The sequence below is a fragment of the Argopecten irradians genome, chromosome 3, assembly GCF_041381155.1.
Source record: "Argopecten irradians isolate NY chromosome 3, Ai_NY, whole genome shotgun sequence".
In the NCBI taxonomy this organism is placed as follows: domain Eukaryota; kingdom Metazoa; phylum Mollusca; class Bivalvia; order Pectinida; family Pectinidae; genus Argopecten; species Argopecten irradians.
Window position 1 is genome coordinate 36,607,603 of NC_091136.1, and position 13,457 is coordinate 36,621,059.

A 13,457-nucleotide genomic window follows, 5' to 3' on the forward strand; every position below is an offset into this window, starting at 1 on the left:
TCAACTTTGACTTAAATATTCGAGAAACATGTATACAATTTACTGATCCATTATATGATAACTCACTAGTAATTAATGATATTAGTCCAAAATTTCAAAAACACATACAAGAGCAATATCTACATCGAAACAAAACCGTATTCGAACACACTATCTATACATAGAAAATTATATAATTGCTTTGTTATCACTGATAAATTTGAAGATAGGATGTCCAAGGAGAGTGAACGTCTTCTGCTTCATAAGCAACAGCTTACTCACGAAGGATTTATGTCATCTCGGGCAAGTATGAAAGTAAATTACAATCTCAAAGATGTAAAGAAATGTGTCTTAGCTAAGTTAAAGGTGTCTTAGCTAAGAAACATTCAAAATTCCTTGCTATCAAATGAGACGGGAAAAGGAACTTTCGCTCAAGATTCAAAAACTGAATCTGCTAATCGTCTCTCACTCGTGACTCGTTCTATGATTTCCTCGAAGCCTAGAACGAAAATAAATGTCAATCATTTCAACAAGCTAAAGACTAGACCTAATGCCTTTAGTACAGGCAGCGTAGTTGGTCATAGGGCGATCTCGGGAGTAATTTTCACATTCTTAAGAGATTCAAAGACTTAATATGAAGAAGTGCAATTGTCAGGTTGTATCTGTCTGTACTGTTTCGTCAAATAACAATACTGGCGTTTAAAACGGCGGGGTCGAGCAAGCACCAGTTCAGAATGACCAATATAAAAAAAATGAAGCTATTTAGACTATCCGTATGGTTATCAATGTCTGTTAACTGGGATTATGCTGGATATCAGATATGAAATGAGAGTGGAAAGTATTCCATGATGAGCTGGTATATGTACTGCTTGATGTGGAATATGTGACAGTTCTAACAATCGAGTTTCAGAAGCATTTTAGCAAAAATGGTGAATCTGTCTTTCCAGGGCTCAAGTTTGCATATTCAACTGGACATTATACAGGCACAGTGAAATGTTGTATACTTGGTAAAAGTGTTTCTGGTCATGTAATGCCCCAGTTCTCAACAACTCAAATCTTTTCTGTGTGAGTATTACCAGAAGTACAGAAAATAATCACCAACACCAGAAAATATTGTCCAATGCATTAATTAGGCATTACAAAACAAGAACAAATCTTCAATGCTATTGTTAAAAGGCTGCTCAACTATCATGGATAACGTCGTTTTTACCGCATTTTTCAACAAGAGATCCCCGAGGGATCTTGGCGCTCACCAAAGAATTATATATGTCTGATATTGGAAAGAGGGATCTTTTCTCTGCTTTTCAAACTTTTTCAAACATACCAAGTATATAAAATTTGAGACAGATCGCTTCAGTTCTTTCTGAGAAATAGCGTAACAAATTTCAACTATCAAAATCCAAGGTGGCAGCCTATCGACCATCATGTTCACCGATCGGTCCCAAAATGCAATATGCACAATTAGGGTCCCAGAAGTTACATATAAAATTTGAACCAGATTCCTTCAGTATTTTCTATGAAAGAGCGGTAAGAAACTTCAACTATCAAATTCTAAGATGGAGACCTGTCGGACATCTTGTTCAACGATCGGCCCCAAAATGTAATATGCACAACTAGGGCCCTATGGGAATATACATATAAAATTTGAAACTTCAGTGCTTTCTATGAAATAGCGGTAACAAACTTCAGTTAATAAAATTTAAGATGGTGGCCTACCGGCCATCTTTTTCAAGGATCGGTCCGAAATTGCAATATGCAAAACAAAGGCCCTAGGGAACCTGCAAAGGGAATTTGAGTAAGATCCCTTTAGTGCTTTTTGAGAAATAGCGGTAACAAACTTTAACAATCAAAATCCAAGATGGATGCCTGACGGCCATCATGTTGACTGATCGGTCATAAAATGCAATACGCACAACTAGGGCTCTAGGTAAACCTACATTTGAAATTTGAGAAAGATCCCTTCTGTACTCAGAAAAAGCGGCAACAAACTTTAACTGTCAAAATCCAAGATGACGGCCGGTCGGCCATCTTGTTGACTGCTCTGTCCCAAAATGTAACAATAACAACTAGGGTCCAAGGGGAACCTACATATGAAATTTAAAGAAGATTCCTTCAGTAAATAGTGGTAACAAGAATTGTTAACGGACGGACCAAGGAGCGAAGGCGATTTAATAGCCCACAATCTGATGGTGGGATAAAAATGTGTCTTTTGTGAAAATCGTTGCTAAGATTACATAGATTTCTTTAATCAAAATATGAAATATATGACTGTAGGCTTTTTGGATACGAAATCCTGGTGCTTTACGTGCTGTATAAAGAAAATATTGAACTTTGAAAGTGTAACATAATTTATTTAAGGAGTGCTGTTTGCTTCGTGTCTTTAGTTTGGTTTTCTACTTAATATGGAACCTTGTCCAATTTTGTGTCAATTTTTTCAGATTCAATCCTCTTTTCAAGCACGGGAACACTTTACCAACATACCTCAAAGTTTCATAAAAATTCATTTAAATTGACCAAGTTCTATTGTTCACAGAAAACAAGGGGACTTTCCTTCATTTTTGGCCGCAAGGAAACTGTTTGGAATTCTAAACATAATGTTGGGATAAGGACTCATTCAAGAACTTTCAGTTAGCCTAAATGTATCAATGTCAAGTTATGTGCAGATTTTACTTTACTGGAAAATAAACACGTTTCCATTTTGGTTTAATTATGACACCTAAAGTCCGTTCTAAATGCAGGAATGTCCCTTCAGGCATGTGCGGTGATGACAAACAGTAATTGTCTTTGAATGCAATATGCCATCACTAGCATTTAGCTCCGTGGTCTAAAAATCAACAACTTAGATTTGTTTTTCTTACAAAACATTTATTATACAAGGTACTCAAATGATTTTAAAATTGATGACAATGATATAAGGGACAAAAAATGTAAACTATGAAGTAGTATACCCTATGACTGGTTATTTTTGGCAGATTGTGTTATTGTTCATACACTTAAAAACATAGATTACATACATCTTATAATAAGTTGACAATAGAAGATACTAATGTAACAACAGTGAATTTTTACAACCCACAAAAATAACCGGTGATAAGGTACATGTCTCCTATCCTCCTTCCTAATATTCTTCAAGCAGACCCCTCCTTTACGGTCCCATAAACAGTGTATGTGAAGTTACGAGATATATCCTGACTGTCCACCTGTACCTTAAGTCTATGCATACTGCAGAGTTATCTGTATTTGGGAGTAGGTATTGATTGTTGCGTCATTTATAGTTTTAATGCAAAAATTATATCATTTTTACAGAAAACATATGACGTTAATCTCACAGGCACATGAGATCACAATCCACACATATCCACAAGGGTAGATAACTCTGTAACAGACAGAATACACACTAATACTGTCTCTTTAGACTGCTACACGATTAAACTTCAGTAAAGCTTTAATAGTGTCATTATATCTCCAGTAAAACTCAACTTAAATGGACAATAAAGATTGGAAGAACTCAATAACATACACAGAATTGTGACAATATGTAATTATTTACATCCAACAAGGATTTTTATGACTACATACAAATGATTCCTACGTAAATGACACAACATTTATACAGAACAGGAACTGTCAAATCAGAAGAAAAAAATTAAATTTTCATCTAACAATTAAACAAGCTGATATGGGCCACTGAATACCAAAGATATGGAGTTTTGTGTATCTTGGCACTGAATCATTTCACAAGATTATCCTAAAAGTATTTGGGAGTTCAGTACATTTACATAACACAACAGTGAAATATTAATTTTGGTTTCTTTGAGGGAGTAGAAAAAATACCCGATATGCAATCTTAAATATTGTTTTAAATACTCGAATGATGTACAATGAAAATGATATACTAGAAAAGGTCAGTATTCTTCACACATGATGATGATGAGTGATTATATATGACAAACTTACATTCATGTACATAAGGTCAAGGACATTTGCTATGTGATAGAATTAACATCTTTTAAGGGTACATTCCGAGTTGTTCATCACTTGTTCCGTTTTTGTATACACAGAGTTATCTGAAGTTTTGGGTAGATATTGATAGTGAAATCATGTGTTCGTGAACATTATGATGTTTTTCTATCCCCTCCTAACCAACACAAACAAATGGTATAACAATCGAAACCTAACCAAAGAGCAGATAATTCTGTAATATAAAATATGCAAAAACAGAATATTGACCATATTTGTTACTTTTTAACCACATGATTGTCAGTCACTTATTGTTTAAAAGAAGGAACACATACAAGAAATATGAAATGGAAACAACTGAGATTTCTGTCACAAAGACAACCATTCAAGTACATATATCCAGTAATATCCTTTTGTTCTGATATTAAATACACGCACACACACATTCACTTCTAGTCCTTTAAACAATGACCTCTTCTTGTGCAAAATAATATATGTACCCCTGTGATGGATTGTATGAAGACCAACACTACATGTTTCTACACGTTAAGCTGAACAATATAACTTAAACATTATGGTTAAGCATACATTTGAAATTAATTTTACCACAAAGACAATTACTGCATCCTAAATTTGGGGGAAAATAAAGTGAAATTGACGCAGTTCTATTGCAAACAGTGCAAAATTCAGATTTACAATTTTAAAACTCCCATGAATTGTTACAATCTAAAGCAGCAAGTTTCCTTTAAACAAACAAAAAAGTTTCTATTGATATGATATATTGGTATGGCTTGACAAGTGCTAGTGCTACAGTGGTTATAACAAGTTATCATCATCAAAATCTGGACTACTTGTAAACAACCAATACATAGAATCTGGCCATTTGGCATCACTTCCACCGAGCGTGGTTGATCTCTCTTACATTAATCATCCGCCAAATTGTTTTGATGCAGGAACAATTTCATAAAAAATACTTCACAGATTTTAAAAACTAAAATAGTACTAAACCATCCTAAATCATAAGTGAAAACCTCTACATAAAGAAAATAATAATAGCTTTTCTCCTATTCTCTATTTGCTCAATTGGCAAATGGCATAAACGTTTGAGAAGGTAAGCTTTCAACTTTTTTTCTATTATCAATCGAAAATTAAAATGAGTTCTTGTGGTGGGATAAAATGAATGTGCATGTCTTAACATGTAAATACTGCTAAATTTCATGATCAAAAGAAAATTGGTTCTGTCTGAAGGAAACTCTGATCATCCTCTTTCTGCTGGCCAGGTTTTGCTGCTTGTTTGGGGTATCCTGGACGTGCGGGAAGAGTTTTGTAAAATCTATCATAATAACTCTGTGCAGCAGATGCGCTGGAAGATTCATGTCCATTTTCATAATCAGGTGGATATCCGTTATAGTAGTCACTGCTCCTTGGAGGATGGGAAGGAGGTGGTGCCTCTGCCCGTTCTTCTGGGGGAGGAGGGTATCTGTCAAAACAAGAACACAATGAGTTTTTGTCAGTGATTAGTTAGATGTCATTTGGTATTTCAATCAGTTGAAATTAGAGTTGTTATAGAGTCACACACATGAACAAAGGTCTATGGACATTTCAAACACACAGTAAGCACATGTATTTTACAAATGATTTTCCACTTACATTGTACCAAACAATCACAAAAATTATTTCTATTCCTATGCTATACCTATATACCAGGTATACCTTTTATAGTTTTTAGCATAAGCATAAATTCTTTGTATACATATTAGTTGAAATTAGATGCAATCAATATCAAAGCAAGTGGATCCGAGTAGATATTGCAGCTTATATTCATGTACAGTTTGTGGTTATTTCATATTAACTTGATTGGGATTGCTCTTTAAATAAAACTGAAACAAAAGGTTGGGGCCAATCATCTGATCTACAGAAACAATTCTTATTTGTTTTAAGATTTTTTAAGGTCCAAGGTTGAACTTGTTAGCTGACTGACACTAACTCACAAAACTAAATCCAATCAATAAAATGGCTTAATCAATACTATTTATTTTTTTCTTTTCACCAAGTATGGTGTTCATTGGTATTTCTGTACATTGATTTTCCCCTACATTTTCTGCCACTTCTGCGAATTACTACATTCTATTTGATGTATGGACTATCTATGTATCTATCCTTGACTTAACAAGAACAAATGATAACTTTGATATATTAACAAAACCACACACCTCCAATTACATGCAGTTCACAATTACACGTAAAATAGTCATGCAAACATTTTAACTTCTTTCCCATCTACATATTAAACCTTAGAAAAAAATTTAATTCTAAGATGACTGTGCAAATCATTAATGTAAATCACACAACTAAAAATTATCTTTAACTGTCATTCAATAATAATCTAGTTTATTTACATACATGGTATGGAAAGTTTAATCTTTTTTTTTTCCGAACCTAAAGTATGCATACAAAGAAGAACAATAAAGTACCAGGGAGTGGATAAGTGAGGGCAGAATGAGCTTATATCCATTACAAACATTCTGATCTAAAGTAATTACCATATTCTGAATTTATCTAAATCAGGGTTTGCATTTAATTTGTCCCCATATTGTTTTTAAACCTGCATACCTACATCAATCAAATTATAATTTGAGAGAGCATCTAACATCATGTTTGAAACATTAATAGAAATTAATGGTATATTATGAGTTTCAAGAAAATCACATCAAATTATTTTCAAAGTGGTAGTACCAGTACATATATTAAGATGTCGCAAAATACCCTTCAATATTGAATTTGAATTTTAAAAGCATGCACCCAAAGCCAATAATTAAATTAAGAGATTTTTGTTGAAAATCACATTCAAAAAAGATTTTTATCCTTGCACTTAACATTCAATAAATGTTCAAAAGGTGTGTTCCAATTAATAAGTAATCACAGGAAACATCATAAGATGCATTATTTAACTACAAATGATATTATAGTTGAATACTGTCACTTGATGACAAAATATCTTAAATGAAGCAGTTGCAAATCAGTAAAATGTTCATATTCATACCCTGTCTACCAGACTAATCTAGCAACACGTTGTGCAACATAATGATAACTGTGAATAAGGTGGCAGATGTTGATTTCGCAATAATAAATTGGGTTTCTGTGTATGGCAAAACTGAGGGGAAGAAGCTTTTGTCAAGAGTTCAAACTTAATAATAAATACACTCTTAGTAACTACTGAACTTTCAATTTTCATATAGAGAACATTGGCTAAAGGCTATAACTAGTATTAGATATTTTATCTTGATTATTCTTCTTGGCACTTTCATCTTCAATATGTATAATCCGAAAGTAAATAAGCTAAGAATAAGAAAATCAACCGCAGTCGTATTCTAATTGTTCCTGAGCAATATAAGTATTATTGGAAATAAACATTTCTGGAATACATAGATGGAAAAAAAACCCAGACCAGATCTTTGAAAGATTTGTTAGGTATATTTCTGCTCTATCCGAACCTTTCATCATATTTGTTAAAATAAGTAAAGTTTTAATAATGAGACATATCTGTTTAGTCAATAATTTTCAGAATGGATGTAAAGGCTGTAAAAAGAAATTGAATCTGATTTACAGTCATCAAACACCAGAATAATAATGGGCATTAAATGGCTCACCTGCTCTCACTGTAATATGGATCATCATACCTGTACCTGTGTGGAAACATCACACAATTTAACATGTCACACTTTAAAAAAAAACTTCCACCATGCCCAGATTAATTTTCATATCAATCACTCTGTAGGATTGTTTGTTTGTCATTATTGATGACTTCTAATAGTAAATTTCCTTGCACTTTGATGAACTACATCAACACAAAGCATTTCTTATCAATTCTAAACTAAATTCATTAAAAAACACATTGCAAATCAGGGTGCATGAAATTAATGACTTTATAAATAGTCATCATTTTGCAGAAGTATGCTTAATCTTGAAAACATAATCATATGCATGATCAAAAATTATGAAAATGTTCAGATCAAAATTCATGGAAATTTACTTTAAATTTTTATTTAATAACTACATACGGAGAGAAAATGTCAAGAATAATTACAATATGTTTGTCTCACCTGGCCTCTGGATAATACGGGTCATCTGCTGGATACCTGTTTGAAGAATACAGCTTACTTTCAAATCGAACTTATTCATCAAACCACCTTGCTGATTTTTTTGTTGTTCTCACACTGAATCTTTTGTTTCATAATTTTTTGTTTGTTATCCAATTTATTGATCAAACCACCTTGTTGATTTTTTTATTCTTGATTATAAACATTGTTTACAGTTAATGTTATTTTGATTTCGCTAATATTTGTTGTTGCTTCCGGAATTTTGTATTGTTTACAGTTCATATTGTTTTGATTTTGCTAATATTTTGTTGTTGCTTCCAGAATTTCGAGTGTATATGGGTTTGCTGTTGTTTTTCTTCTTCTTAATAATGAGAATTTTATTGTGAACATCATTTATCTCGGACAATTATTTTCATTTTTATACAACATCATATTTTTTTGCAATCAAAATTAAAACATATTTTACATTTAGATTTTTTTTTAACTTTTAAAATATCTCGCTGAAATTGAAGAGCAGCTAGCGCCAATATCTGCGACAACGTGCAAAATTAAAAAAAAAAAAAAAAACCACCATAGAACAATGTAGCGATCAATGGTTAAGTTGGTTAACGTTGCTATTTAGTAACAATGTTATCACTACTTAATCATGTAAAATATTTTCATATTCTAATGAAATGGGTTGCTCTAGGACATAAGCTATATAGCAATAAAACATACCCATTAAAATTATCAAATTTTATCCAGTTACAATAGTTTATAAGAGTTAAAAGTTTTATATGTAATTATTGTTTAATATTACAATTAAAAGTCAATACACTTTACACCGAGACATAATTTATGGTTTGCAAATTATACCGAGCCTATCATGTGAATCCATTTACTCAATTAAATATGTATTTCAATTGTCAGAACGCCTTTTGCATATCATGAAAACAAAAAACAATTGAAATCCAACATGGAAACAAGGGATTGAGAAGCAAACACTTTGGACTCGGGCTTCATCACCATTAATGGGAACAAAACAAATAGTTGGGATTCTGTAAATATTGACACGACATGCAAGATCTTAAAATGATGGAATATTTTAATCAACCACACCATTTTCAATGTTCTTACTACTGGCCTGTCCAAGTTGTTTTCCCTCCACATCCCCCAAACAATCAAGATCAACAAAATATGAAATATCAAACATAATAGATTGAATGGTACCTTATTTACCTGGGTCTACTGTAATAATCTGGGGGTGGCCTGCCATAGATATCTGAGGGAGGGGCCCTGGGTCTCTCATAGGGCCTATCATAGGGGTCTGGGGGAGGTGGCCTTCTGTCATAGGGGTGGTATCTATCCCTCATATAACGATCATCAGGTGGAGGTGCCCGCCTCTCATCTGCTCTTGGTCTCTCTGCTCCATATGGCCTGTCATAATAGTCATATGGTGCTGGTCGCCTGTAGTAAGGGTCATACTCTGGAGGTGGCGGTGGAGGACGTCCTTCACCAGCGTATCTGTCTGATCCTCGACCTCTTCCTCCACCACGTCCTCTCATAGGACCACCACCGCGACCTCTGCCACTGCAAAATGTAAATGGCCAAATTATGTAAAAATGAATTCTTGCTGAACATTTTCTAGCATATTCTTCAGGTGAATCACTGATGATAGTAGAATTAGTATTGCTTAAAAACACAATTCATATTTGACAGTGTGTAGCAGATCTTTTAAGTAACTGTCAAGTGTGGAATAAAGATTATTCTTTCATTGGCTATGTTTCAATCTTTATAAATATTTCAAAACCAGAAGATCTTACCGCCCTCTTTCACCTCCATGGCCACCTCTTCCTCCTCTAGATGAGCCAGTGGAAAGCTGTAAAATAATTAGTCACAACTTCTTTAGCAAATGCATTTCTTAAAATGAAAGCAATCACTCAGAGACACTAAATAATACCATTTTATTCATCAATTGAAAGCACATACATAAATTTAGCCATTCATTAAACATTTACACTTTGTGATATTCTTTGTTGTATGTATGGATGTAAGCTGTTTGCTTTACATCCCTTCAACATTCAAACATATATGACATGGTACCAAAGCTGATTACTTAATCAACTTAAGAGATTTGCCATTAAAGCAATGTGACTGAAAGCATATGGTATTGAGTGAAAGTGGATTAGGAAAACGTAGTCAGTAAGTAGCAAGAGGGATATATAGTGGATGGTGATAAAGTTGTCTGCATAAAAATGCCACTGATGTTAGAAGCTTTCATCATTGTAATTGCATATGGGGCGCGTGAAGAAATTTATTGCATTATTAGCAATTAGGATTAATCTATTTTAACTATTAGTTCAGATACATACCTCTACACGAATACGGCTCCCTTTGACTGATCTTCCGTCAAGCTCTGCAATCGCCATGCGAGCCTCAGACTCACTGGCCATATGCTAAAACATAATAAAAATTACATTAAGACCAAAAAGAAATTCCTAATATCAATGATCTAATATAATGAAATTAAACACACAGCAAAATCTGAACTATTACCTGATACCAAGTTAAAATGAACTACATGTGCCATCATCGACTGCAGATAATAATACAATAATGTGTAAATTTGTTTTGAACGCAAACTGGTATAGATCTGACTTTAATGTGATGAAAGTAGAAATAAATATGTAGAAATAGATTCCACAGAGAGATTATCTTGGGGAGTCCTATACCCCAGAGAGCCAGTCAAGGATCAATATTTTTAACTTAAATAGCATATCAACTTTATCCACAATTAATACTCACTACAAATCCATAGTTCTTGAGGACATCGCATTCTGTTACTTTTCCATATGCCTCAAAGAGAACACGAATATCCTCCGATTCAGTGCTTCCACTCAAATTACCGATGAAGATTTTTTGAGGCATCCTTTATGCCCATCTGAAAGACAGTATATGTACATGTTGATATAAAACATGGTTGTGCTGGACTGCTGGTTAATCAAACTTGAACAGAACACTTTCACACAAAGATTTGAATAAAATCTAAATTTCACGTTATTAAGAATATGACAAAATTATATTTTTCAAAAGACAAAGCACTATAGTAGATTTATTCTTCATTCAAAGTACAAAAGTTATTTTCATTCTCAAGGATTTACCAGAATATTCTGAATCCAGTAAAAAAGAAATACTTACCATGTGTTTTCAATATTCACAATAACATTAATAGATGTGAAAATTGTTTACCGTGGCATAATATAAGCCTCATTTCATGTTAACTTTATTATTAAATACAAAGGCATTGAAATTGATTCTTTTTATGAAGTTAAAATTCATATCATTTAAGATCAAATTTATACCATACAGTCACACATAATGTAAATGCATGAGAAACTTGTTTTGGACAAAACTGAAGGTGATTTACATATACATGTAAATAGGATGCATTAGTGAACAATGGTTTATGAATCTGTATTTTTTTCTGTGTTCATAAAATATGCATACAGTATGTATTTATTTCATAGTTTTGTAAGACAGTCTTTTATTTTTTAAAAATCATGATTTCATTAAATTGACATTTCAATGAAACTAAAACCCCAGTAAGTAACATGTTTTATTAAGTAATCCTGTAGATTCAATGGAAACCATTCCTCCTTCATTTCTGTGCAGATTTCATCATCAATACATCCTGGAAAAGAAAGAAAACAACATCAATAAACAAAAAGTTAGTTTTATTTTCAAATCAATTGAAAAAAGACTAAATCAGCGTAACAGAAACTGAGTATCTTACACTTTATTGCACAGAAGAAATACAAATTGATCTTACAATGCAATCTGTCTAAAAATAAAATTTGCATGCATTTAAATTCATGAATTAATTTATAAACTAAAATTTGATTTAAAATTTACAGAGAAATCAAATGTAAACTTATATTATTAAACAGTTATGATAAACAGTAAGTGATCTTTTCTATAGAAAAAAAAAATAATTAAAAATAAAACGGCCTAAGATTTCAGTATGCAGCGCTTTGTACGATTACGTTACGGACAGCACACTGAACTAAAACATGAACGGCATATCATGGGAAAAAATAAATCGATGTGAAACAACGGCAAACGGCTTTCACACCGACGAATTAACAGTTGCGACAAAAATTTCGGCTGAACAATGATACATGTATACAAACCATTATAAATTTAACGGCATAAAAAACAAGATGCAGAAATTCCGTAATACGGTTTCTGGACAATTCATTTACTCATAATGTACTGTCGGCAAGCCTGAAACTTGCAATTGATTCAATGTAATTCATTATTTAGCTTTCTGTCGTCAACTTTTATCGAATAAAAGCCATCCTTGAAGACTTACCTCTGTTTGGTTCTATCGGTCACACGTGTCCTGTCGAAATGTACGCTTTATCGCAACATCTTTAGCTATTGTGTATGAACACAAGGAACGGAGGAAGATTCTGACCGGATTTTCACATATTCTTTCATATAACGGCTTTGATGTGGCTTTCAATTCAAATGCATCAAAGCTTTAACGGAAGTAACTAAAATGCATCGGTAAAGGGAATATTATCTATAATCATATTCAACATGCCCACACAGCAAGGAGAACAAAGATATGGAATCATATATTTTCTGATGACTTTACATTAACCCTATAAAATTGCAAATTAATGTATATTCTATAAAGATGTGACAGAAGAAATGCACATGCCTCAAATAAAGAAATATTGACAAGACAGATTCTGATGACTTGAAATAAAGAAGAGCTAAAAACTAGTAAAAAAAAGCAGAAATATTATATTATATATTTTTTTCATCTCTGTATGTTTTCTGGCTAAAACATTTCATTTTCTATAAACAGTACGCTGTTCTGCCAGTCGATACGTATTTCCCGGCGATATTGGACCATGATGGCTCGGACCATTGATTCGGTCGGGAACCGGGGTGCCATTTAATATTAAAATAGCCTTTTCACATCAGAAGTTCAAGATATAATGTTTTACTCTACGAACGTATTTTTTTCTAAATAAACGAATTCACGATATGTTACCACATACTTAACTTAGGCCTATATCATGTTTCTTTTTTGAAAAGCCGGCGTCGTAGGTCGGTACTAACACTGGAGGGGCCTTGCGGCATTGTTACCAAAATCAGAAATCGTAAAATAGCAACATATAAGAGAGCGATATTTTCTTTTTTATTTCTAAAATAATTACTGATGGTATGATGATGAAAAAAGCAGACATTGGAACCTCATATACCAACCTGATGATGCTAATTCAGATGAAAGTTTACTAAATTCAGTCGATTCCGAACAGCGTGCTTCCAAAATGGCGGACAATTAGTGGAAGTGACGTCATTGCTGGCCCTGTCCTGTTCATGAAAGGTTAGATTTCATTGGTTATTCCAAAAGCAACGCACCAA

The 13,457-nt window shown here is 33.1% G+C and overlaps 1 protein-coding gene across 5 annotated transcripts; it reads right to left on the bottom strand.

The window, feature by feature from the left end:
• Positions 1–2,823: 2,823 nt before the first annotated feature.
• Positions 2,824–13,449, bottom strand: LOC138318432 (probable splicing factor, arginine/serine-rich 6). Of its 5 annotated transcripts, XM_069260773.1 has the most exons (9): positions 13,299–13,388; positions 11,217–11,709; positions 10,824–10,959; positions 10,391–10,474; positions 9,842–9,897; positions 9,258–9,608; positions 8,043–8,078; positions 7,590–7,625; positions 2,824–5,419 (listed from the first exon to the last, which is right to left on the bottom strand). In XM_069260773.1, the coding sequence occupies exons 3-9, from the start codon at positions 10,944–10,946 to the stop codon at positions 5,161–5,163; spliced, it is 945 nt and encodes a 314-aa protein (XP_069116874.1). In that variant the 5' UTR covers positions 10,947–10,959; positions 11,217–11,709; positions 13,299–13,388; the 3' UTR covers positions 2,824–5,160. The 5 variants fall into 5 exon arrangements, with proteins under 5 accessions (XP_069116874.1, XP_069116875.1, XP_069116877.1 ...); XM_069260774.1 differs by lacking the exon at positions 11,217–11,709 and having other exon boundaries at positions 13,299–13,449; XM_069260776.1 differs by lacking the exon at positions 8,043–8,078.
• Positions 13,450–13,457: the final 8 nt, after the last annotated feature.

Bases quoted from the DNA above. Each gene is read 5' to 3' on its own strand.
- LOC138318432 (XM_069260774.1), bottom strand. From the start codon at position 10,946: ATGCCTCAAAAAATCTTCATCGGTAATTTGAGTGGAAGCACTGAATCG. The intron at 9,609-9,841 runs GTAAGATCTTCT...TACATTTTGCAG, and splicing joins CATGGAGGTGAAAGAGGGCG to TGGCAGAGGTCGCGGTGGTG. The intron at 7,626-8,042 runs GTGAGACAAACA...GTTTCCACACAG, and splicing joins CCGTATTATCCAGAGGCCAG to GTACAGGTATGATGATCCAT.